This window comes from Cyprinus carpio, chromosome A4 (genome assembly GCF_018340385.1).
Source record: "Cyprinus carpio isolate SPL01 chromosome A4, ASM1834038v1, whole genome shotgun sequence".
Lineage (NCBI taxonomy): Eukaryota > Metazoa > Chordata > Actinopteri > Cypriniformes > Cyprinidae > Cyprinus > Cyprinus carpio.
The window spans coordinates 3,727,887-3,755,021 of NC_056575.1; the positions used below are offsets into that span (position 1 = coordinate 3,727,887).

Sequence of the window (27,135 nt, forward strand, 5' to 3'; positions counted from 1 at the left end):
ACAGTGTTCCTCTTCACTCAATACATTTCCCGTTATGAATTCTGATACGGCTTGGTTTGTTGGACCGTTGGACAACCAAACCAGTTCAGAGTTTATGTCCATTGGGTCAGACTACCAAACCAGAGTTCCTTTTAATTGGCTGAATTGTCCAGGTGATCTCGGACCGATTATTTTTGGTGTGGATACAAGAATTTCATATTTGCCTAAAAGAACCAAACTATGGGAGAAAATACCAAAAGTTCTGAAACCAACATTCTAAATGAGCCAGGTGTGCAAACCCCCTGAATCTGCATTTGCACCAGGCTGACAGATCAAGTCTAACGGGTCAAAGAGATTGTGTTGGATCCCCTCTTGCTCTCTACGGCAGAAAACACACATTGAATCCTGCAAATCCACACTGAGCTCACAGATGGCTCTGGACTATTTTCATTCCAGAAGTTTAAGCTTTCAGCCCCCAGGAATGCTCGAAGACCACCCTGTCACTTTTTCTCCCCTCTTACCTTCTTAACAGAGGGCTCGGAGATCTCTCCATCCTTCTTTTTTCTTCAGCATGTCACACAGGAAAGCGAAGAGAGAACAGAGCGGCAAAAGGGAAGGGACCAGCGGAGAGGAAGTAGACTATTTTACCAGCTTTACATGTGGCCAGTCTGAACTGATTCCATGGCCTGTGCATCACAATCCTAGACTGTTTCCCTTTGGGGGTTTTTGTGCATCTCTCTTTTAATTGTTAATTGTTTAGAGGCTGAAACGATTCTGGTCAGAGTTGGCAGAACGTGCATGTGTGTGTGTGTATGTGTGTGTGTTTGGAGGCTTTTAGGAGGTGATTACTGCATCTCATGCTCAAGATAATGAAACATGCCAAGGACACATGCACTCACACACTGCCACCTCTGGCCCTGACAAAGGACTCTTTCTGGTCCTACAATACAGAAGCAGAAGGGGACAGACCAGAAGTACCAGACCAGAGGGACAGTTACTCTGGCATGTTCTTGAGTTCTTTAAACTCACCTTTATGACAAACATCAACGTCATGGTCGCTGGTTTAGCTTGACGATTATCAACTGTTGGCCTTTAACAAGAAAAATGTGCCAAGAGTTTACAAACAGTTCAACATTGTAAAGCAAACAAATTGCTGATGGATGTTTTATGATGGCCCAATCTTGAAAGCAGTGCTAAAGTGCTGGAGATCATCCTATAAGAATACGGTGGTCCACATCTCCTGTGAGCTCCTTTGTGAAATGTATTAGAGGTGTGGTTTAAAACTTTTTCCCAGTATGACTTCATACCTTTCCCATGGACCTGGATCACGCATTACTTTATCTAGGGAGTTTAGAAAGTCAAATATTTGAGAACTATTATCAGTTTTTTGTGGGTCTGTGCATTCTGCTGATGTAATTTGCACAACAAAACAGACTAATACACTTAAAGCCTTAATGTTGCTCAAACAGTAGAGCATGACGTCAAGGTCATGGGTTTGATTCCCAGGGAACTGAAAAAATGTGTACCTTGAATGCAATTTAACGCTTTGTATAAAAGTGTCTGGCAAATGCATAGATGTAAATGTTTAGTCTATGCTAGACATTTATTTTAAGGCCAGAAAGGTGTTTGCAAATACAGATGCAAATGCTTGGCCAGCCTTGCAAATGTGCGGTCTTGTACAAACTAAACGTGTTACTTTCAAATCTTTGTGGCATTAAACCAGATGTAATGTACAGCAGCTTGCTATAAACATGTAAGTGTTAACTAACCTCACAAGATTAGTTATGTAGTAGAACTGAAAGTTTAATGTGTCTATAAAAGCTGCTTTAGTTTATGTTTACGTATTCCTGTAGCTAAAACAGTAGAGCATGGATTTGCAACGCCAAGGTCATAGGTTCAGTTCCCAGGAAATGCATAAACAATTATGAGATGTATACCCTTAGAGCAACGTAAGTCGCTTTGGATAAAAGTGTCTGCCAAATGCACAAATGTAAATGTTAATGCCTGCTGCCGTGCCACATGTCGCAACTTGCATTGCATTATACTGTTGTCCTAGCAGACACAGTTCCTTTAAGACACTGCATGTATACTAATAAACATACAGACTTCACCAAGTGCAGAGAAGGATTTGTGGTTTTTGCATTACTTTCGTTCCTAATCAGACACTGTCTGCACAGTCTAAAAACGCTGTAAAGGCCGCTAGTTTATTTAGAGGGAAAAAAAAAATGGAAATAAAAGAAAAACATCAGCAATATGAAATGGTCATCATCCAAATGAAAAGACAAGGATAATCATGCACCAAAACAAAGCATTGTGCTATTATGTCCTCTTTTTAAATGCCACTGGACATTTTGCCAAAATAGAATGAGGTATTTTAATCTTTCAAAGGTAATATGAATGGATTTAGGTATTAAACAGGAGGCAAAAAGCTCAATTGGAGGAGAGATTCAGGCCACATGAGCAGCACTTCCATGAAAAAAAGATCACTTATATAAGAAAGAAAGAACTAGAGAAAGAGAGAGACGCTTGCATCACGTTAACGGTACATTTTAGTGACACTGCTGAAAGCCGATGATTAAAGAACAGAGCGAGGGGAAACGCTTATACTTCTTGTGAGTGGATGTCCAAGTGTTCACAGTCTAGCTATGTTTTTCACATTGAGAGCTCCCGCAATGAATGCAAACACAGCCGTGCTGCAGGGTGCTGATGAATACATCGGTCATTTGTTGAAATGCTGAATCACTTTTCTAATGAAGTGAACTGAACCGTTACTCAAGGATAATCATTAGACAGCTTTGCTCAACACCCGAGTGAGCCACCTGCCAAGATAACATTAACCATCCATCATAAGATACTGTAAACATTACAAAAAAAAAAGATTTAGAGTGCCAAGACTTTATAGTCTCTTAAGTGTGTATATGCAGTATATATATCCTTTCTGAACAATCGTGTATGACAGTAAGGCAGCTTTCTAAGGTTTGGCACAAAGCTGACGAATGATCAATGACTGACACTGTGACAATATTAATTAGAGATTTCTTCCACATTAATATACATCTCAATGAAAAATCTACAGCATGTAACAGAGATACCTAACATTCATTGTACAATTGTTTCCTCCAATTAACTTACTCCTCTATACATTATGGATGTGTGTTAATTTAGAAGCAAACAAAAACTGAATAATGAATGTAAAGCGATGGCTTACAATGTCGGTTCTCGTGCTGGTGAAGTGTGGAGGCAGTACAGGAGCCAAAATAGAAGCTGGCTCATCCAAGACCCTAACATTTAGAGTCCTGTCACGATGCAAGCCATGGCTGGTGTGCCAGGGCTATTGTTTATTTATACTGATGTGGTGCAAATTGGTAATTGCACTGGCATAATGCAATTTTGCAATGCTTTTATTTACTTGAGATGAGACTTCAGTTTAAGCCTACAGTTAGAGAACAGTACAGCTACAGTAAGAGCAGTTAGCGAAGATTTCCTAAACTTGAAACAGAACTCTGCAAACAACAGTTCACAAAGTTCATATCATCACGCTGAGCTCTGAGACAAGAAACAATGACACTTGTAATGGAAATGTCATGGGATATGATAGTCTGGAATTTACTACAGGATAAAAGGTTCTATTTTGAACAATTTGAACCATTTTCAACGACTGTGCATACTCTGCAGTATATACACGTGACCGTTTTGTATTTTTAGCAGCATGAAAAATAGGCTAAAACTTTTATTCAAATTGTGAAAAGATTAAATACAGAAAATTACAGCGCTGTAATTAAAAGCTTTTAACGTTCTTCATACAGCACGTGATCACAAGCATGGGCCCTTTTGAAAAGAGCTGCCTATCAGCATGTACTGGATTGAGTTGAAATATTCTTGGCTATTGGAGCCGCATCCGGACCGTGCCTGTCACCCAACACAAAATTATTATTCCACCAGTTACATCAAATATTAGCGGGTACCCGCCCACTGGTCGTGTGCAGGACTCTGGATAGGCTTGTTCTGCTCAGAACGCATGCTAACAGGAGAGGAGAAGTATAGAATAACTGTACAAGATAAAGATTTTTTTTTCCTCCAGATGACAAATGACAGAACCATACAAAAACCTCAGGCCAAACAACAGAAAAATGTAACATACTTGGAGTCACCCTGACATACTTCAGTTCTGAGTACACATCAGTAATGGAGTCACTTGAGTGTCAAAAAGTGAAAATTTTTCTGCAGAAGCACAGAGTTATAGGTCTCCTGAGGAAAAAATAAATAAATAAATACATGATTTTTTTTTTCCTCAACCCCTGAGCCTTTCATTACAGGGCAGCAGCAACGTCAGGCTGAGGTCCTGAACATCTCTCGAGAATCATTAAATTTGTTCTCAGTGGAAAGATATGCGTAAACAGATTCACAAGTCCTGTGTAGCACCTGCATGTGGTGCAGCATAAGGTTGAGCTCAAGAACTCATTATAACAGAACATTATATGCATGCACTTAAAGATGTGTACCTGAATGCAAATGTTAAATCACTTTTAACTAAAGGCCAGGATAAACCAAGCCGACTTCAAAGAACTAAAGCCGACAGAACTAAAGAGCATCTGGACCAGAAAGCTGTGCTTGAATTAGCTGTCTCTATCAGCAGCTATCAATATATTCATCTTTCACAAGGAGAAACCAAAATAAGGATATAGAAGATATACGCAGATGTACGAAACGTAAACAAAGCAGCACTTGCTTTCCATTTTGAATATCAGTTATGTAAATAACTTTCTTCATTTTAAGCGGCTTATGTTGTTATGAAAATATTTACATATTGGAATGTTTGGGCAGCCGACCGTGGGCTTGGCGTAGAGACCTGCAGTGACCCGATGCAACAGAGTGCGGTGTGGGACAAGACTTGATGGGTGAGTGCGGGTGAGTGTGGGTAGATACTCGTGTTTGCAGGATGCGGGATAATAAAACTATTTGCTCCCGCAAAATAGAAATATTTAAACATAAAATATCTAATAACAAATCAATTGTTATTCATCTGTTGCACAAAAGCAACAAGAACAGCTAATATCAACTAAAGACGAGGCACAATCATAGGCAGAGTTTCTATTTTATAATACGTGTTAGCAGCGTTGAGCAATGTAGCCAATCACAGACACATGTGCTGATTTCTGGAATGCAATGGCCAATCAGAGGTGTTTAAGTTACAATCTACTCACCGCTCAAAACGCTGGAGTTCTTGTGCAGCGCTGAAATTAGCATGCTCACGAATCCTCTTATTATGACACACGAAGTGTAGAAATTATGAAAGATTCATTGTGTTATAACAGAGCTTTCTAAGATTGCGATGAACTGAGATGTCAGCTTTTTAGTGATGACAGCTTTCCTCAGAATTTTAGTTCACTGATCACCAGGGATCAGAAATAAAATGATATACTAAATATTAAAAATAAAAGAGAAAAACCACTCAGCCTTCGATTACTTACTTAAAAAGCCTTAATTATCAGTTCATTGCCCTGCAAGAAAAAAAACTTTAACTAAACTAATATTTGTTGCTGTCATGCACCACTGCATCATATAAAAAATAAAGATCTTAACGCAACTGATCTTTCGCATATGCTTCAATTGTTAAGAGCGTAATAGCTTTGCTGTGACACACAGATCTGCACCTCTGCTTTCTTACTGCAGGACAGTTTGTGACTTCATAGACTTTTCATCCTGGCATTTTCACAAGCTTTACAAGCTATAAAGTGACTCTCATAGCAACTACACTTTCCAGCCAGAACAGACAGGGTTTGGGGTATGGCGGTAGTGTGGGTACTGTGATACACAGAGGCCTGCTTTGACTAATGATGGCACTAGAAATGAGAGATCCTGGTGCAACAGACACCGAGGATCATCTCAGGGCACTTAATCGGAGAAAGAGCTTTAGCAAATCTTCTTCCATCTAAATGTTTTCATTTAATGCATAGGCTTAACAGAAGGTATACGGTGAATTTCCATAATTCAAATGGCCGATCCGACCCTAGCAATCGTGTGGCAAAGAACACTGGAAGGTGTGACAGGTCATTTGCTTCCTGCTCGGATGACGGATCACATTGTGGGACATGTGCACTCAAGTGTTCAGCATCCAACACGTAACGTACCTGACAGATTTGATTACCATTTCTTGAAATTCTGCCCTTCCTTTTTTCTTTGTATCCTTCAGCCACAAAATAATAGGATTGTATTCCTACAAGGCCAATATATCACTGGGCTTGGCAAGGAGTTTGACCTTTCCTACAATAAAGTGTTGAAAAGCACTCAAGCAGAGCAAAGCATCTGAAGTTTGATGTGGATTTTTCCGCTCTGAAGAACAGAGGTTAGCCGTAGTTAAAGGATCTGTTCGGACTTTGCCAGTACTGGTAAAATTAAATCAGTCTGAAGGATTTTAATGGAAATTTACATTGTAGTATAGTAGTCGAATTCATCATAAAGTTTTATTGCTCTCTGCCTCAAAGTTCATGACTAATAGACAAAACTGCCATGATTTCATCAAAAGCATGAAGAGTTTATTCTGTTTAATAAATGTCTTCATACTCTGCACTTGTTCTGTGAATGTATAACAGTCATCCACCTACACACAGAGCTCAGCTGCGAAGGGTTAGGGGGCGGTCAGCTACCCCATGGCCAATTCAGATTCTTTCTGGAGGAGCCATTCGATACCACGTCCCACTATTAACAAAAGCTTTCTGAGACGAGCGCCTCAGGATGCTTCAGCTGTGCTAGAGGAGCAAAAAAAGAAAAGAAAAAAAATGCAGAAATGTCAATATCAGCCTACAAGATGTGTTGTTCTCATGCCCTTTGCTATAGACAAAATTTACAAAATTTACAATTTACAAAAAAAAAGCAGCTGCAGTGAACACACCCTCACAGACACACTAGGGTAATAAAAACATGAGGGCTAAAAACAGATTTTTAAAACAGAACAGATTCTCAATTTCTTCAGAATATTTAACTTTGCTGTAGGAACCAGAGATGCATGGATATTAACATTTGAACGATACTGATAAGTCGATAATTGTTTTCATGTTATGATCAATATCCAGAATAAATTAACACAATTTTGGCTAAATATATATATATATATAATAATAATAATAATTATAATTTGTTTTAAAATGCTACAAGTGAATTTAGGCATCACAAAATTATAATGTACAGTATTAAAAACTTATATTAACTTTTGAAGATGACACTCAGCAATGTAATTTAACAGTTGCCAGTTATACAGTGGTAAAGGCAACAATGGAAACTGAGATACAATGAATAAAAATAAATATCCAAATCAGCATATTAGAATTTCTGAAGGATCATGTGACACTGAAAACTGGAGTAATGATGCTGAAAATTCAGCTTTAAATCACAGGAATAAATAACATTTAAAAAAAATATAAAAACAGATATCAATTATTTTAAATACTCAGAATATTTCACTTTTTTAAATGTTTTTTTTTTTTTTGGATTAAATAAATGCAGCCTTGGTGAGTATAAGAGACTTATCAAAAATTCAAAATCTTTATTATTCCAAACCTTTGACCTGTCGTAAATTACACAGTTATTCTATTGATATGAATTCTAATATCGACGATAACCACTATAGTACCAACATATCTATATTCTGATGGTTGTTGCAGGGCTAGTTAACCCTTATGACCAATCCCTAGCTTTGGTATTACAAACCGATGTAGAAATTAGCCTGCATAACTGGAACAACCAAGGCAGCACCATCTCAAAGCACAGACTGGCCACTTGAAGAGCTCGAAATCAGTCCTTTGGACTTTAATTGAAGCAGTCGCTCTCTCTGAGTGTTCTTCCACCAGTATGAACCTGTTCCTGCAAGCCCACTCTGGAAAGTTCCCTGTTCAACAGGCAGTGATGAGCGGCAATAATTGTCTGGAGGTCCTTGGATAAAAGGCTTCTATTTATGTGCCAGATGGTGCTCTTCTGACTAAGCACAAACAGAGAGAAAGAGTGTGATGTTCTCTCCGTTCTCTTCGCATTTGGGTTGAACGCAGGCTGCCAGCATGTTCTTTCACAGTGTGCTTATTCCGAAGAGAAAAGAAGAAAATCATCCCACATAGTATTCTAAAATGAGAAATATTTCACTGCTGTGGGCTCTAGAGGCAAGGAAAGGGGTAGAGCAGATCTCAATGACTAAAAATAGTTATTATTTAGAAAATAGTTGTTGCATTCAGTTCATTTGCCTGCCTCGAATTCATGTTTATCTGTAGCAGAAATCTAATCCTAAAAAATCTAATAAAGGTAAGTAGATGTTATTTTACTACATTGAAATTCAGCCTTCAAGGCACTATGACAGTCCTTCAAAACATCTGGTGATGTCTAAACTCATGCCAAGTGGTCAAAGCCTGGCCAATTATTCAGCCCCTATTGGACATTTTAAACAAGACAATCTGGTTAAAACATGTTACTTCAAAGACAGCCGTTCAAAATTAGCATGTATTTTTTTTATCAACTTATTTTGCTATTTTATAGTATAAATGTTCTCTGATGCCAACAGAAAGAACAGCAGATTTCAAATATTTCCAGGAGGGCCGGTTGTGCACCAGCCAAGCAACCGCCATTGAAATGAATGGGAATTCTAACTCTAACTCCAGTCATTATAGCTCTCTTTGCTACAAGCTAAGCAAAGTATGTTTGGGTTTTCGCAGTGGCACACATTATCTGTTCTCCTTGAATCTGATATTATTGCAGAAGCATAGCCTTGCTGGCCAAACACAGAATGTATAACATGATATTTAACTATACACACATCGTTCTCCTATTGTCATCTGTTATGCACTGATAAAGACCAAGACAAAGAAACAAGCAATTTACTGATGAAATAACATCTGCCTGTCTCCTCTCTTCAACAACAACCATGAATACAATACATGAATACAAGGTCCCGTAGACTACCATCAGCAAGCGCCACCCATCTGACTTCACTCTGACCGGTAAAGGGAAACAGTTTGAGTTTGGTGGACACAAACACAGATGCACGAATCCACTCTGAGCTTGTTAGGTATTCCACTTATCCTGTTAAACTTATCCTAAATCGAGTACATCATTAACTACAGCAGGTGCAGGAAAAACAATGATCCAAGACTTACTTGCCATGCATGATCTTGCAATATTATAATGAACCAAAATGTTTTATATAGGGCTGGACGATATGCAGGGCTCGAATTTAAGAGGGTTGAAAAAATGGACAAAAAAGCATCCCCTTGGTAAAACCACCATCCCCTCTTACCGTCCCCTTTAGATTAATAATGTGTATTATGTCAAACTTATGCAAATTAAATGTTAAAATTCTCAGTACTGTAACAAGCTGCTCACAAGCGGAAGTTTGTCATTTTTCATGCAAAATGGATCAAGCGCAACTTTTGAAGTTCTTTAAAAAGAAGACAACAGAAAAGGTATGATTTTTCCTTGAGTAGAATTTAAAGACATTATGTTATTGTGCTGTGTGTGTGTCTGAGGAATCGAGAGACGATAGTAGAGCCGACATTATCGAGTCACCGACTTTGCAAAAACCAAACAAAAATACGCCACGGTGCAGTTAGTAAATCCAAGGTAAATGCTGTCAGCACTGTTTTACCCGAGTCGTTTGTGTTGTTCACTGAATTCAAGCGCTTCACACTGGATCTCACAGCTCTGTTTATCTGCTCTAGTAAGCTTGCACTGCGGTAATAAATGTAGCAGAAATCTAATACTAAAAAATCTAATAAAGGTAAGTAGATGTTATTTTACTACATTGAAATTCAGCCTTCAAGGCACTATGACAGTCCTTCAAAACATCTGGTGATGTCTAAACTCATGCCAAGTGGTCAAAGCCTGGCCAATTATTCAGCCCCTATTGGACATTTTAAACAAGACAATCTGGTTAAAACATGTTACTTCAAAGACAGCCATTCAAAATTAGCATGTATTTTTTTTATCAACTTATTTTGCTATTTTATAGTATAAATGTTTATATAAGCTTGCACTGCGGTAATAAATGGTCCATGTGGTGCGCTTCAAATGAGTTGCGCGATTTTGGCGCATAAACACTATATTGAACAATTGTACTTTTGTTATCGTTTTATCTTGGAAAATTCTTTCTCGATAATTATCGTTTTATCGCCCAACCCTAGGTTTATGGAACCTATGCTGTCAATATTGTGATATAAGGCATAACACATGATAATGGAAATAAAAATGTGCAAAAAGGAAACATACAAGTGCTTTTTGAGTCTAAACGTATAATCAGGATACATTTAGGGACCATTTTACAACACATCCGCTGGTAACTTTATGATGAAACAAGTATAACTGTAGTTTAACAGTGCATTGTAGACCATATTAATATCTTCAGCAAGAGCTCAAAGCTCTCTGTGTATCAGGGCCTCTGACTTGCTAATTTTGGTTCGAGAGCAGATGGCTGCGTCCTTTTTAGAATCATCAATGTGTCTGATGCTCAATCATTCCTGTTGCTCCACATAAGGAACAAATATCAGTTCAGGATTTAGAGATAGTGAGATGGAGATAGAGAGAAGAAAATGAGAAGGATCATATTACGCAAGCCAGTTACTGATTCCTAATTCATAAGAGGCCAGCGAGACTGACTTCAAAGAGAGCAAGACAACCCTAAGAAGGCATCATATCTCCTCTCTCAAGTCAAATATAGCAACATCAAAAAAAAAGGCGTTTTGAGATGTATGCAACAGACATGCTTAATGATTTTGTCACTAATGTTTATGCACACATGCATTTCATTCAGATCCATCCGTTGTATTATCTAATCTCATTCTCTAAGAGGAGGAAGAACGCATCTATTCTGCAGTGGAGCAGAAGAGGAAGAAACCTCATTCAGTTTTATATTGGCCAATGGAGCTACCAGGCCACAAGATAAGCGTGAAAGCGCAGCAAGACCCTGAAGCAGAAACACTAGGAAAGCGATGCCCTGTTGCACTGATTTATCGACACTGGCATATGAGCAGTACATGCAACAATTACAGTCTTCGGCTAACTGCATTCAATGTGCAAAAAACTGTTTCTGTACGCTGAGTCAGAAGGACAAGAAATCTCATTGCAGTTTTTCCCATGATGCACTACACTGCTGACACATTTCCTGGGAATGGGGAGGAACTAGGATAAAGGATGACATCACGCCCAATGATGGTCATCCTGAACCAATCAATCGACCCACAAATTTAGCTCAGAAGTCATGTTCTAGGTCATCAGCCAATTCAAGTCAATGAAGCCACACACTCTGAAAGCTCAAACGCTTTCAGAGGAAAAGTCTCATGAACACTCCGCAATCAGAATGTCCTGAAAGTGTGACCTTCATAAAGAGGAGTAACAAGCCACAGTAACACTAAAGTATTTTCAACCCCGTACCAGATCAGAGGCATCAAATCCAGTAACTGGGCTCCACTTCTTTGATCTGCAGAGGTGCTTGTGGTCCCAAAGAAAAACGATGGACTGCAATTTAGGAATACGTACCCACTACAAAGAAAGCCTAGGGTACGCTGAAATTGTAGGTTTGTGTGGACAGACTGCTGCAAATTGATATTTTACTTGACCAAATATGCAATTAAGAACACTACACTTTGCCATAAAGGTCATTTTTAGATTTGCCTCATTTCTGGCTCACTTTTAAATTATTAAGAGACAGAAGCGTTTATCTGTGCTTTTGCATTTCAGACATCCATTTACTTCAGTTCAAATGTAGGAGACTGAAAATGAAAGTTGATGCATAAAGAAGTCTTCCAATGTGTATCAACGTTCAAGTAAAGCCACAGTGCAAGACATCTGGCTAATATTTGATTATGATTTTTCTGAATTTCAAGAATGCACAAAAATGTAAAAGTTTGGCTGGGTCAGAAGAAATTTCGTATGCTCTTCACTGAAAAATAGAGGTTCTTTATAGGCATCTATGGTTCCATGAAGGGCATTAACATCCATGGAACCTTTACATTCCACAAAAAATTCTCTATAGTGAAAAAAGGGTCTTTAGATTTTTAGATAACCAAAAATAGTTCTCCCATGCCATTGCTTTTGGAACATTTATTGGAACATCAATGTAAATCAATGTAAACTGATGTCAGAAAAGTGTAGGTTATCTTCAGGTTACCTTCTGGTAAATTCAACACAATGTGAGCCAGGCCACTAAAATCAAGGTAACAGTCACATTCAAGCCATGCATTTCAGCAGCTGTGGTCCGAGGTTTGTATTTTCTGGTAGAAAGGAAAAGGAAGAGAAATGAGGGTGGCTTTTCTTAACCTTTTGTGATGCAGCAGATTTTGAGCACAATGAAGGTTCTTTGTGGGGGGCTGCTGCAGGGGTTTAGGGTGCATTCCTTAGCCGTGGATCCTGCATGTGTGTCCATTCCACGGTTAACTAATTGAAAAACCTGAGGCCTCAATACAATACAAACGCCATCAGAAATCATCTACTTAATTTGCAACAGCATGAATCAGTCGAACAGTCACTTGTGAACAGAAGGTTCATTTGGTCAATGGAAAAGCTTTTGTTCATTCATTCAGTAGCACATTCCTGGCTAACGCCTGACCGGTGGCTTAATCTTTCACATGCACAATTGATGCAAATTCACTCCTTCGTTCAACAGTGCCACAAATCTGAATTCATTCAGTGAACAAATGTATAAACCATTGGGATAAAAATGTTCTTATAGGATTGTATTTCCCAATCTCTCTAAAGCAAAGCTTAACATATAATGTTGAGCAAAGAGCGAGAATAAATAACCAACTGCCATGTACACAGCTTGGTCCTAGTGTTCCTCTATCCTACGACCAGCCGCACAATCCGACAACAGCTGGCAGCCTCCAACAGATTTGCTTTCATGATGCCTACTTTGACTCTTCTAGCCCTGCTGCTATTATAAAGCTCACTTGTGACAAAGCATGACAAGCAAGTCACAGATTGCAATCCAGCTGCTTATCAAGCCACGGTACGGAAACTGCCATCTCTTGTGCAGATTTGCTAGGATATGGAAGCAATATATGGCAGCACAGTCTGAGAGAGTAAAACAAAAATGCTTTTAAGCCCAAAAAAAGAATAGGACAGAGACAGAGAAGACAGGGCCCTGTAAAAAAGTCATACAAATGGAATTCACAGTATAACCTGGAATGTCATGGAATTTGGCAGATTTGAAACTCAAAAGGTCTTCATGACAAACTGTCAAGATAAATGATCTTGATTTTAAGAAATTGTGACAGAAATGTATTACTTCTACAGGGGAGTGTACTTTTCAAAAGAATAATAACAATAATAAATTATTATTAACATTTAAATTGAAGTAAAATCACACAGTTTTTATTACATTTTTTATTTTATTTTAACGGTAGACCTCTGTTGTGCAGCAGTTTGTTTGCCAAAAAGGGCAACTGTTACATTTTCATTTATTTACATTTTAACTGATTAATTGATGTTTTCCGTAGGGATGTAACGATTCGATTCAATTCACGATTTTGATTTCACGATTCGATTCACTTTTTTTTTTTAACAAAATTATATTTAAGATAAATTAAGAATTAAGTGTGTCCTTTTATTATTGCTTGGACAAAAAGCTTTACATTTCTTTGTGAAATTGAAATATAACTATAATAATATACTAATATAGCACTAGCATATTATTGCTCTTTTGTTGGTTTTGATTACTTCTATTGTCCTCATTTGTAAGTTGCTTTGGATAAAAGCATCTGCTAAATGACAAAATTTAAATAGAATGTAACAAAACTAAACTAAAATTTTAAAACAAGCCCCAAATCAAATAAATAATTAACAAATTAAATCTCTTCATATAAACAAAATAAGGCTTTGTCTGTGCTCTTTCCACTTAAATCAGAGGTTTTTAATTTAAATTAGATTGTATAATTACGAAAATTTGAAGCAAAAACAGAATGGTTTAACTTCAGTTTTGTGAAACTATACATAAAAATATCTTGCATGAAACAGCGGACGAGCTGAATGAGACGCAGATTCACTCTCTGCCAGCAGGTGGCACGTAAAGCGTTTCCTTGGTATCTGCTGTAAACGAAGCAGTGCTGCACTTATGAACTCTAATGTGCATTACTCCTACCCCTAATTGAATCGCGATTTGTTTAGCATCTCAACCAATTTGAATCATCATATTTGAATCGATTTTCAACCGACTCACGGTTAATCGTTACATCCCTAGTTCTCCGCCTTCATTTGATTACAACTGTTTTTGATAATAAATTTGTATTAAGTCATAAACCTAGAAAAGTTCAAACAGTTCTTTTTTTACTTCTGAAATCTAAACGTTAAAATGGAATCCAGAAAAATTTTAAAGGAATTCAGGAGAAATAATCAGATTTCATAGGGTTCTAGGTAAGAGAGTGTGAGAGAGAAGTCTGTCACACATGCACGCAACAGAAGCAGCATTGAGCTGGCATATTTTGTGTTTGTTTGGCTGGCTCGCTCTCACTGTTGCCTCCGCAGTACACAGAGTCATTACGCCACTCGAGAAGACTCTGGGTGATTTCAGGTGAACGAGTCCTGCTGCGGTGTGGTTACGGCTGCCTGAGGGAGAAAGAAATCTCAGCTGTGCCCTTTAAAGTGTTGAAGTGCACCATTAGGGTTGCTGCCAAGGACACAGAGTCATAGATGAGTGTTTGAGAGCAAGAGAAGATGATTCGGTGAGTGCACTGTTATCAGTAAACTGCTTCAGTACAAAACATGCAGTTCAGTTCAACGCATCACTCCATCAAAGCTTCAGTCTCCATGACCACCACTTACCTGAGAGAGCACATCTAGTTCTGTTTAATCGCACATGTGTGGTCTTTTTTCTTAAGCTCTTAAGACAATAAGTGGCATGAACAGAAAATGGCCTTCCTGGAGGTATGCTCTCATTCACACATGAACCCTCTACAAGTGCAGATAAACACAGGCAGGTTCAATGTATAGGTCAGTCTCTCTGGTTCCATTCCAACATTAATCAAAGTCTCCAAACTTCGCACCATGGTGGGAAATATTTTCCTGTCAACTGCTCGTTGAAATCTCATCACGTGTCATGTGAGTAACGAGAAACTTGGTGCGGAGCAACCTGGAACGGAGACACGAACCAAATCACAGTACCGCAGGTCTTCTTGACCCTGATTTCAAAGCAACATTTTCTAAACACTCCCAAAAGAGAAATTGAGCTGTAAACATGATTATAGGTCAAAAACATTAAGAGACAGAACAAGTTTGTTTGAATGGTGGTTGTCGATCTGACGTTCATCTGTTGATTTACGCATGTGAAGCTGAGCTACATCACATTTTATTATTGTGCACTTTTGTGTTTTTAATTAATCTTTCTATTTAGCTTATTATTATTTTTTATTTTTTTCAGTTTAGTTTCAGTAAGTTTTGTAGTGAAACCTAAACTTTTTCTTTTTGTCAGTTGCCAAGGCCTACACTTAAAAAAAAAAAAAAAAATTCTGTTTGCATCAAAGATGAGAAACAGTGCTTTTTACCCAAATGCTGGGTTGAGTTTTTTTTTTTTTGTGTTTCTTTTTTCCCAAATGCTGGGTTGAGGGTATTGAGGGGGGTATTTTTCAGTGTTTGTGTAGTTTTAGTGTTATCCAGCTCCTGGTTCAGACATAACAACCCAATGTTCGGGTAGTTTTTGTGTTACTCAGATCCTGGGTCAGACGTGACCCAGCGGTTGAGTTATTTATTGCGGGGATTTTGTGACCTCTTCAGGAAAGAGCAGTTCTAAGCACCATCGAATTGATGCATTTCTTCATTTCATCATATTTTATTTGTAAAATAGTTACTGTGCTGTATATTGTTTAGTTTTATGCAAAGCATCATTTAAGTTTTGCGTAAAAAAAAAAAAAGATTTTATTCATAAAGACACAAAATATAAATACTTTGGGTGTTAAAATATGTCCTCAGACCTGTTTACTGTTTGCTTATAGGCCGGTTATGGAGTTAGTCATAGCATTTTTCGGGCTAAGCGTGAAACGCAGGCGACGGTCTGAAGTTAGCAGTTCCCCACCGAACACGATTCCAGCTCGGGCACGAGAACCAGTAGAAACAGAATAACAGAGACTGGTCGATTACACATGAATTACATCGGTTTAATGTTTGTTAAACAAGTTTAAATATAGGCGATAGCCTACATATTAAAAATGACTATAAACGATGCTGTAAATGATATAAATAAAGGAAAACAAAGGAAGTTATAATGCAAACCACTGGTTGTGTGGAGTATTTTACACAAGTTTAGAGGATTTAAGTTTAAGTTTACTTAGAGGATTTAACCTGGAGTATTTAAGTTAAACATTATTTCATATATGAAATAAAAAATAAGCTAGTAAAAATGAATCAACCCATTATGCTGGGTTAAATAAACAACCCAATTTGATGGGTAAAATCAACCCAACATGTGTTCTGTCCTATATTTACCCAGCCCTTGGGTTAAAAACAACCCAAATTGGGTTGTTTTCAACCCAGTGCTTTTTTAGAGTGTAACTATCATTTAACTTTGAAAGTGCATGTTAACGATTCACCAGCTCTCCACAACTCCATTGTTGTTTTATCATTATTTATATATTATTATAATATTTATTAATATTTTAATTTAATATTTTTTTCTATTTAGCTTTATTTTATTTTTGATTTTAGTTTTATTAATGAATGTACAACTGAATGTAAACAACTCAATCTCTCCACAATTACCAGTGTAATCGTTTATATAGGCTACTATTATAATATTAATGGACATTTTAAATTAGCTTTTTTAGATTTTCGTTTTTTTATTTAAATTGTAATAATTTTGTGATGTGCTTTTTCTATTTTTATTAGTTTTCATTTTTATATTTACCTTAATTTATTTTTATTCCAGTTTTAGTAAATTTAGTACTTCAACTTTTTACTTTAGCTCTTAATTTCAAATTTTTTGATTTCTAATTTCCATTTAACTTTAATTTTAGGTTTTTCATCTTAAATGTATATTTTATTCTAGCTTTATTTCATTTTTAGCTTTAAAAGCTTTTTTTTTATTTTTAGTTAACAATAACAATACTGCTCACAGCTGTTACTGTTACATTTATATTGCTCTAAAAACAACTTATCCTTATCTTATCATTCTGAATATTATCACCAACCTCTAACACTTCTTTAGGCTCCATCATTAGTTCACAATTTATTATAAATAAACCATCTAATATATATATATTACCCGCATTGACCCATAGGCAATAGTCATGTACAGGGCTTCCCCCATTTTATCTGCATCACATCATAAGCCTGTCAGGTCTAAGAATCCTGGGAACAAAAGCTTTAGTGACATAGCACCACAACAGTGCAAGGTATGCACAAAGCTCACGCCTGATGCCAAACAGCAGCGTGAACACGTCTATCAGCACCCTGGTTCCCCTCTACACCCTCAAATCCAGTGGTGTGAATGTTCACTGAGGTCACAACAATCCTTAGTCAAACTACAGGCCGTTTGCACCTACATGATGTGATGACATGGACAGGCCTGCATTAGAGATCCTGCTGCGGGACATGTCACTGACCTCCCCTCCTCTCGGCTACTTTACAAAAGCAACAGTAGCATGATGTAGCTAACAGTTTTACAGATGAGCAGCAAGCCTGCTTTTTGGGTGGCTAAAGATTTTTTTTTTTTTTTTTTTGGGGCAGATAAAGTAACAATGGATTGAAAGCATCACACCAGAACCTTCAGGATAGATGAGTGGCATAAAAGAGTGTCTGTTCTAAAATATGTGGGATGTCACCAACCCCATAAAAGATCATCTAAACCATTGGTCTCAAACTCAATTCCTGGAGGGCCACAGCTCTGCACAGTTTTCCTCCAGCCCTAATCAAACACACCTGATCCAGCTAATCAAGGTCTTTAGGATCACTAGAAACGTCCAAGTAGGTTTGATTTGGAGCCGGTTGGAGCTAAACTGTGCAGAGCTGTGGCCCTCCAGGAATTGAGTTTGAGACCAATGATCTAAACCCACTATAGTTCATCATCTGTCACTGTCCACAGAAAAGCTCCAGAGTTACACTGCTAAGAACATATCCTGTTGATATTCAGCAGACACGGTCCGCACTTAGAAAGAAGGTTATTAATAAAAAATTAATAGACATATTTAAAACAAAAACTAATAAAAATTACAAAAGACAACAAAACTACTAAATAACTCAAATTTAAATAAAAGAATATTAAAATAAAATCTAACTCAACATAAGAATAAAAACTATATCAGTATCACAATAGCACTAAAATAAATAACCTTGCTTCCTTTTTCTTTACAATACAAATGAACGCTATGCACTTAGCCTCAAAAAAAGAAACAACTACGAACCAAAATAATATACAGTATGCGTGTGGATTTAAAAAAATTCAAATAATAATGAAAAAAAAAGTGATTGGAAATTAGAAATGCTGCCTTGGTAACTAACTGAAATAAATTTAATTTGAAATATGAAATATTCTAGCACTAAAACGTTAATAAATTAAAGCTAAATATAAAAAGTAAAAACTAATAAAAATGTCAAAATAACAAAATTACTAAAAATGAAAACAGAAAATATAAAAATAAAAACTATGCACTTGGCCTTAAAAATAAATAATCAATCAAGAACTAAAATAAAAAAATACATATACACATACATATATATTTATGATAATAATAATAAAAATAATAATAATAAAACATAAATAAAAATTGTATTCAATTCTTAATTGCTTGAAAAAAAAAAAATAATAATTTTGTCAAAGAATAAATATATAAGGCCACATCCAAATGTCATGTTATGGCTCGTTCTGCATTAAATCCTTGGCTAGTGGCAACAGTAATAATAAAAGTAAATTTCTTTATCAAAATCTTTTATCCTTGAAATGTACACCATCTTTATTTTATCAGCTAAGATAAGATAATGGAGATACTGTTTTATAGATAAGAGATTCATTGAGAGCACAGTCTAGATAAGCCAGATAAGAGTCAAAGAGACACTCCATGGAGTGAACCGGCAAATTCCCCTAATTATCTAATCTAGCTCTGGCCACACAAAGCTCATGATAGAGAGAGGCGTCACAGTCACACGGACACATAATAGAAGAGTGACATTTCTCAAGTTATATCAGGCAATACAAAGTCTGTTTCCTCACATCAAATCTGACATTGCTTTTGAATAGGGAAATGAAATTACATTTCAGAAAGTCAATCAGAACACACGGACAAAGCAACCTAATCATAACAGAGAACTGGAAAAATACTCAAACAATCAGACACAACCATTTCACCGGCCTTGCTCCAGTACTGCTAACTTCAAGTGCCACAAAACTGACCTGCACACACTCAAACAACACTTTTCTTCGCTTTTAAAGTGAAAAGCAAAACTAGATATTTAGATTTACATGCAAAGGAAGTACAGACTTGTATGCAAATAATGGTATAAAAGAAAAACTGCGACTGAAACGAATGAAAACAATCTTAACCAACGCTGGAATATCAATTCATAGCTGACCACAATCTTCACATAAAGATAAATCTGAAGGATTCTCAAATAGCCTTTTATTTCTTGAAGATCATAATCACAAATGGAACTACAACACACTTAAAAAAAAAAAAAAAAAAAAAAAAAAAACTTGGTTTACTTTACATAACAAATGTCATTAAGATAAATATAAAACGTGATTACATTAAGTATTGCTTAAATCATGTACAATCAAACTATTCCATGAAAGTGCAATAAAATTAAATTGCTTATCTAATGCATTACATAATCTGCGAATGAATTCATAATTAAAGTTTTTTTTATAAAAGTGTTACTATTTTAAGCACGATTATGTTTTGGAACTGTTTGTTTTGACCCGGATAAACGCACGCACGCAGCGCCACGACACGCGCAGTGCGGGTCTCGTTCAGTTATTGCAGACAATCACTCACGAGCTCGAAATCAACGCGATCCGATCAAAAACCCCGTGAAAGCACTCGGTACATGTGTCACCGATGATCCCCGGACAGCTGGAGGTAAATGAACGTGAATGTACAGCTGTTACGCTGCTAGTAAAGGTCTGATAGGCCAGGAATCATCGCCGCACAATGACACGCGACAGCGGATGAACGGTTCAAAGCGAGCTCCATCACAGATTTCACGGAGCTCAGCACAATCAACCCGTGTTACCTTTTTCATTCGCGGTGCCTCGGCCACGGTGCCGTCACAGTTGACAAACGCCTCGCCTCCGTTCTGCTGCGGGTCCGGCCGCTTCATCGCGGACGCCTGCGGCATCTTCACGGGGTTCGGAGCGGTGGTCACCGGGCTCGGCTCAACCGTCGCGGCAGCTGCTGCTGCTGATGGCGAAGTAGGGTTATTTTCACTCTTCTTCTCCTCTGCTTTGGGTGTCAGCGGAGATATGGCGGGGGAAGCGGCTTTACCGGCCACGTCTTTTAATTCGACCTCGGCCATTTTCGCTGTCACAGCCTGGACTGACATCGCTGCGAACCGCACTGAGCTTGCTTTTTTTTTTTTTTCTCAACACAGAAACGACACACGAACGGATGCGCACGGTGGGATGACGAGCGGCGCAAAGCACCATGGGACATGCAGTTCATGTTACCAGAGCGTCTGTAACGTTTCATGTTACGCATGGCTCCATATGGCTAATAATAGCAAACGGTAGTAATAATAATATTAGTTTTTTTTTTTTTAATCCTCAAACACTACATTCTATTATTTTCATATAGTAAAAACTATTATTATACTTTTTTATTCAGAACACAACTATAACTTTGACCTCGCAAAAAGTAGTCACTACAATGGTACAGCAATGGCAGCATATGTTAATACCGTGGTACCGATTAATTATCATGTGGTATTTACAAGGTACTCTCAGGAATAGCATGGCTTTACCATGTTTTTATTCAGTTTGACCATTGTAAAACACTACATTCTATTATTACTATTATTACTCACTATTATTACTCACATTTCACTGCTGGTTATATATGCTCTATATAATTGTGTATGTGACAAATAAAAAATCTTGAATCTTGAAAAGACTTCTAATATATTCTCTCACACATTACAATTGGCATTCTAGGAAATTTAAGTTGCAGTACCAATGGAACTGCTATAAAGCTTTTATAAAATATTAAAATAACACATAAATATATTCTTACCATTTATAACCATTTGTAGGTGTGCAGCACTACCATCCAGTGGTTAACACTGCGAATATAGTTTTAAAAATATGTAAGAACAGTGCTGGGCATTTATTAATTTGAAAACCTAAGACAAAAGTGGAAGCTCATTCCATTTCAAGTTTTACTTCAGACCCAATATAAAATACAAACAGCATAAACATTTCTTGTCAAATATGTAATCTGGGATTCAAGGATCATCTGTTGTGTCCCAGCTCTTCTGTATTTTGTCAATGTAACAGTGAGGAAAAATTAAGAAAAGCCCGTCACTGAGAGCAAATAAATGATCATTATTACACCAAACTGTTTTTAAAAAGTACATATGACTTATGTTTGTTCATGGTTGCATGTCATTACAAGTGCATGAAGAAAAACTACCAGTAACTGCTTCATAACTCATAAAAAAATCATAACTTCTGCAGTGTCCACCCATCCAAACTAACAATTAAGAATTTACATTCATGAATAACTACATTGTTTTTCTTGTATGATGAATGAAATACGTGTACAAAATCCAGTGGAACAAGATCCATTTTGACACTGTTTCAAGTCATAAATATCTCAGTGTTGAAATTTAAAACATTTGTTTCAGCTAAAATGACTTTGTGTTTATTCTGTATTTGCATTAAGGTTGCAAGTTATGTGACAGTACAATGCATCTCAAAAACATGCAACGTCACAAGATTATAAAAGTAAAAAAAAAACAGTCTTTATCGCATCCCAAGGCTTGTGCAGTTTTCTCCTCTCAGTCCCCGAAGATCCAAAGTACATTCACTCCCGAAAGACCCAGATTCACTCTCCTGGTACAAAAAAAGGGGGGCAAAGGTTTCATCCATTTCATACTTTAATGTAGCACATACTTTCAGGATCCAAATAGCAAACCAAAAACAGATACAACTATTCTAGCTACAAAATTCCTTAAAACGATGCAGATCACAGATAGCATGATAGATGTACACTCACCCCAGCATGCCCGACTCCTTGGTTTTGATAATGTAGAGAAACATCAGGATGGTATGAAACAAGTTATTTCTGCCCTGTGGAAACACAATCAAGCATTAATCACAGAAAAGTTACTCCACTGTAATTATGGTTGGAGAGTATGTTCTTACCTTAGGCAAGCTGTAGATGTGGCCCTGGTAGACGAGCTGATAATGAGGAGGGTTTGTGCTACTTTGATGAATGCAAAACAGGTTCTCATTGGACACGTCTGTTAGAAATTCACACATAAAATGCCAGAGTCATAGATTAAACACGCTGTATAAAAAAGGGTTATTATAGTTAATTAAAGCATTAAATATAAAATAATATACACGTTCAAGTAGTTGCCAAGGTAACATTCATTTAGTTTAGCTAGATTTAACCAAAATGAAAATTGATAAAACATTAAAATGTCAACAAAAATTAAAATGTCGAAAGTGCACAACAAAATAAAAAAAAAAAAAATGTAATTAAAACTAAAATATAAAAACTAATTCGAAATCTAATTAAAAACTATAATAGTATCTCAATTATGCTAAAACTGGTATAAAACTCAATGTAACACAGTCTATGCATACCTGGTTTATCAGGTGTCTGTATAAAATGCTGGGACGTAAAGGTTTTTCCGTCGGGATACTTCGGATGTGGAGGAAGCCGTGAGTCCAGGTACGTACACAGCACATGCATCAGGATCTGTGTTCGTCAAAGTGTTTGCATCAGTGTAGAGTAAAAGTAAATGCAATGCATCAATATTATCTTTTATGCTATCATCCAAACTGCAATGCACTGGTGATATGGCATTCAAATGCTGCAAATGTTTGGAAGAACACACAGCAGAATCTGTCGGAAGGTCTGTGTCCCATTTCCGGTTTTTCAGATCTCCTCCTCCGTTCCAGCGGAAAGAGCTCATGCAGCCGCTGTGGGCTAGTTCTGCAAGAGCATTGATACAAATGAACATTAGCAGTACAGTAGTATCATCTCTGTTCATGAGACACAACCATGGTAAGTCTAAATATTTATTATGTTTAATCCCAGTTGTGTATTCTGCTCACCCTTGATTCTCTCCACCAGATACTCCTGGTTTGGTGAGACGTCCAGATACTGTACGATAGTATTGAGGGTGGGGATTGCAGAAGCTTTGACCACAGCAGCTTGTTTGAGACTGCTGATGCTGGCCTCTTCATGAAACAAGGGCAACAGAAGTGAGACATAATGGAAACGTTTACAATCTAAATATCTTTACTGCATTTCGTTGCCTTGTACCTTACATGTGCAATGACAATAAAGTTGAATCTAATCTAATCTTTGGCAGAAAAGACAATTACCTCCAATCTGGAGCTCAGGGCAACCCATCCTCCTGAGCTGACTGTTGACCGAGTCGATCTCTCTGACCAGATGAACTAGAATGGTGTCATTTATCCACTGGAATAAGCAGAAAGAGAAAAATATTATCATTTACAGACTATTGACACACTTCATGGATAAAAATTAATAAATAATAATAATAATAGTAATAATAATTAAAAAGTAATAAAGAATAAATTAATAATAAAATAATAATATAATAATAATAAATTTAAAAAAAATAATTAAATAAACATAAATGTATAATAATAATAATAAAATAATAATAATAATAATAATAAAATGAGAATAATAAAAGAATAAATAAATACTGAAACAATAAAATTAATAATAAAAATAAATCACAAATAATATACCACCACACGACTCGTCGTGATGAATTAATTAATTTGGACTCACATTTCTCAGTTTAGCAGTCCAGCTGTCAATACTATCCGTCACCACACGACTCGTCGTGATTCTTGCCCAGACCTGTAATAAATCGCAAAACTCTACTTTAAAATACTCTTTAAAAAAATTTGATCCTAAACAAATAAGAATCTATATCTAGAATACAAACAAAAAAAAACCAAAGATGATTTGATATCTTGAATTCATTTGATCCTCACCTCTTCAGCAGCTTGTTTGGAGCCCAGCTCCGTGTCGTCTTTATGGGCAGACGGTGCCTGTGAACGGCAGGCCGGCTGATACTCAAACTTCCTCAGGCTCTGTGCGTAATCTCCCACTGAACGACTGTAGTTCCAGAACGATGGACTGTGTCTTGGAGATGCTGACTCTGGACTCCCTAAAGAAGAAAATATTGCAAAGAAAATGTTGTAGGCCACTGCTTAGCCCAGCCACAGTTTGATTCAACACCTTCATGTCCCTGCAGGACTCTTACCCAATTGACTGCGGTGGCTCTTCTCCTCCTCCGAATGTAAAAACTTCTCCAAAGTCTTCAGGTCATCGATGTAGTCCTCCTTACCTCCAGGCGAATTAAAGACTGACGGGGATGTACGGTACCGAGCGCGGAGACTGGTGCCCTCTGCTGGTCCGAGGATGCTTGGGTAGGGAGAAGAGCCTGGAGATGGACTATAGTTCAACACCTGCAGACATAAAAAGCAAGAAAGGAAATGCAGTGGGTGTGTGAACAGAATAGAATATCAAAAATACAATTTTATAGAAGCTTTTCAAAGTACTCAACCTTGCCGAAAGCCATGGAGGGTGAGAAGGGTCCTCCTGCTGAAGAAGTGCTGCTCAAAGGTGGACTGAACCCAGACACACAGCTGGGGGAAAACTTAGGGCTGAGGCTTGAGGTTCGCGCAGGGCTAAAACTGAGAACATTCTGTCCCTGCAGGGGCGACGACTGCACTGAGACTGGAGCTTCTTTCTTTTCTTGTTTCTGAGGTGGAGAGGTCTGAATGCCTGTTAACAGCAATGAAGGGTTAGTTTCCACCACTACCAGAGCTACAGACTAAATATTTTAAAGCAAATCTGATCAGTTCTTTACACAGTCCTGCATCTTAAGAAAAAAAGAGTTTTGACTATTTGAAAAATCTTTTTATAGAATTATTCTTTATTATTAAATAATAACTTTAATTATAAAAAAATAATATTAGTTTGTTTGTCATTCCATATTATTTATTTAATTTTATAATTGTTTTTATAATTTATTTATTTTATTATTATTTATTTTTATCATTAGGGAGTGGGAAAATATGTTCAAATACAACATTTAACGTCAAAGAACTTTACAAAAAAAAAAAAAAAAAATCCCCATAAAATCTGTCATTTTCTGTTGCTGTTTGGATGTAGTAAAACCTACAGATGTATCAGAAAACACCAGTCTGCATTTGTCACTGACTGTAAATTCTAACATTGAAATCAGGATTAGGCATAAAAAACGAATCATCCATGAGACACACTAGAGTAAAACAGATACTATTTTTGTAATCAGCATTCATTAAGCAATTATGCTACTGGGCAGTGTAAATGCATGTCAAGAATTGTCTTTTCGGTGAGAAATTCTGTGAGAAACACTTCTTTCTAGATGCCAGCGAACTCACCTGAACCCCTGAGTCCAAGTAGTCGATGTTGTTCTGGACTGACGGTGATCGTGGATGGGGCCATAGTGTACTTGAAATACTTCCAGAAGTCAAAAAGCGCATTGAGACTGAACAAGGATGCCAGGGCAAGCTCTGTCCAACAAAACCAGTCAGATGAAAAACAGCATACCAGATCACCGACACACTTTGAGCTCTTATTATAAACTTACCAATATACCAGATGGGCCAGTAGGTTATGTTGTAGTATCTGCTAAGAAGCTTTCCAGACCTATAAGACAAGGTGACTTGGTTACCCGTTGTTTAGAAGACACTTGAACCACATCAGGGTCATAACTTTACTCACATCTCAGTATAGATCATCCCAGCCAGAGACACATTCAGCACGGCCCACGCCAGGACAACCTGCCGAGCCTGTTCCTCCCTCCTCAGCTTTATGGTCTTGTCGATGAGAGAGGTCATGCCGTCCTTTGATGATGTCATATCTGCACTTGATCCTCTACCAAACCATAAGCTTTCATAAAACAAAGTATATCAGCAGCCACATAATGCATTCCAAAGCATCTGAACGACTCGAATAAGGGTGCAACGGGTTACACATTTATGTGTAAAGAGAAATAATTTTTTTTATATATATATATATATATATATATATATATATATATATATATATATATAGTTGTGATTGTGAAATGTTATTAGTATTATAATCCACGTTATCTAGCTATAATGTTCAGTTACATTATATGAGCATTCCATGCATGTGCACTTGTGAAATACTGCCCTAGCAAACTCTACGCTGAGACTCTCGCACGACAATAAACAAAATACGAAAACATATAGGGGTTTTTATGGGTAAATAGTTTATAAACATTACAAAAAATCGTTTGAAAGGTGATTTGATACATACTTCCTCTGCATCAGCCCTCCATGAACGCGGTAAAGTATGAGATGTGAAGACAGAAACAATAAAGTATATCAACAGAGTGAAAGGAGCAGGAAATAAATTACTTTAGATGGCGTTTCAAAATAAAAGTCTCGCATGTGCTCTTGCACAGTGTGGCCAGAGAATGTCTAATATGGCGAGAGGTTTCACTCTCACTACACTTCCGGCTTCTGAACTGGTTGCAGTTCCACTCTGATTCCATATGAGGGCACTCACAGGACGAGTGCAGAATGAATGGAGGTCAATGGCGGTATACCCCTCAAAATCCACTTTTCTCAGGATATAATTTTTTGTCTAGTAATTTGAATGTTGTATTCAAAAGGAGATGCAAAGAAATTACACATTGCTGGGTGTTAGATTTTTTTTAGAGCCACTAATTTGCTTTAAAAAGTATTTTAAAATGTCAATGACGTCATACGTTATACGTTCATTAGCAGAATGCTAGCGTGTTATGGGCAACAACCAACTCAACCTGTAAGAAATCGAAAGGACATAAGTACTCGTTCATTCAACTTTCGACCTATAACCCATGTTGAACTTGCAAAACCTACAATCAGATCTGAGATTTCTCAACGGCAATCGGTGGAAAGGGACAAATTTAGCCGTCTAGCCCCATAGACTC

The 27,135-nt window shown here is 37.2% G+C and overlaps 1 protein-coding gene, 1 long non-coding RNA gene and 1 pseudogene across 3 annotated transcripts; 1 reads left to right on the forward strand and 2 right to left on the reverse strand.

The window, feature by feature from the left end:
- The window catches only part of LOC109076013, a 38,608-nt pseudogene extending 18,043 nt beyond the window's left edge, over positions 1–20,565 (reverse strand).
- A 142-nt stretch (positions 20,566–20,707) lies between these two features.
- Positions 20,708–21,569, forward strand: LOC122141345. The gene is made up of 2 exons (XR_006157732.1): positions 20,708–21,495; positions 21,540–21,569. It is a non-coding gene; the product is annotated as an uncharacterized LOC122141345 (long non-coding RNA).
- LOC109075732 (transmembrane protein 209-like) lies at positions 21,290–26,633 on the reverse strand. 2 transcript variants are annotated; one of them, XM_042747534.1, is made up of 15 exons: positions 26,478–26,633; positions 25,914–26,081; positions 25,780–25,838; positions 25,571–25,702; positions 24,709–24,929; positions 24,406–24,610; positions 24,134–24,309; positions 23,925–23,996; positions 23,486–23,582; positions 23,213–23,338; positions 22,993–23,090; positions 22,739–22,853; positions 22,292–22,389; positions 22,143–22,216; positions 21,290–21,979 (listed from the first exon to the last, which is right to left on the reverse strand). In XM_042747534.1, the coding sequence occupies exons 1-15, from the start codon at positions 26,486–26,488 to the stop codon at positions 21,925–21,927; spliced, it is 1,707 nt and encodes a 568-aa protein (XP_042603468.1). In that variant the 5' UTR covers positions 26,489–26,633; the 3' UTR covers positions 21,290–21,924. The 2 variants fall into 2 exon arrangements, with proteins under 2 accessions (XP_042603468.1, XP_042603476.1); XM_042747542.1 differs by having other exon boundaries at positions 25,914–26,066; positions 26,478–26,618.
- Between the last annotated feature and the right edge of the window lie 502 nt (positions 26,634–27,135).

Bases quoted from the DNA above. Each gene is read 5' to 3' on its own strand.
- LOC109075732 (XM_042747534.1), bottom strand. The intron at 24,310-24,405 runs GTAAGAGTCCTG...TTTCTTCTTTAG, and splicing joins GAGCCACCGCAGTCAATTGG to GGAGTCCAGAGTCAGCATCT. The intron at 22,217-22,291 runs GTAAGAACATAC...GTGTTTCCACAG, and splicing joins ACATCTACAGCTTGCCTAAG to GGCAGAAATAACTTGTTTCA.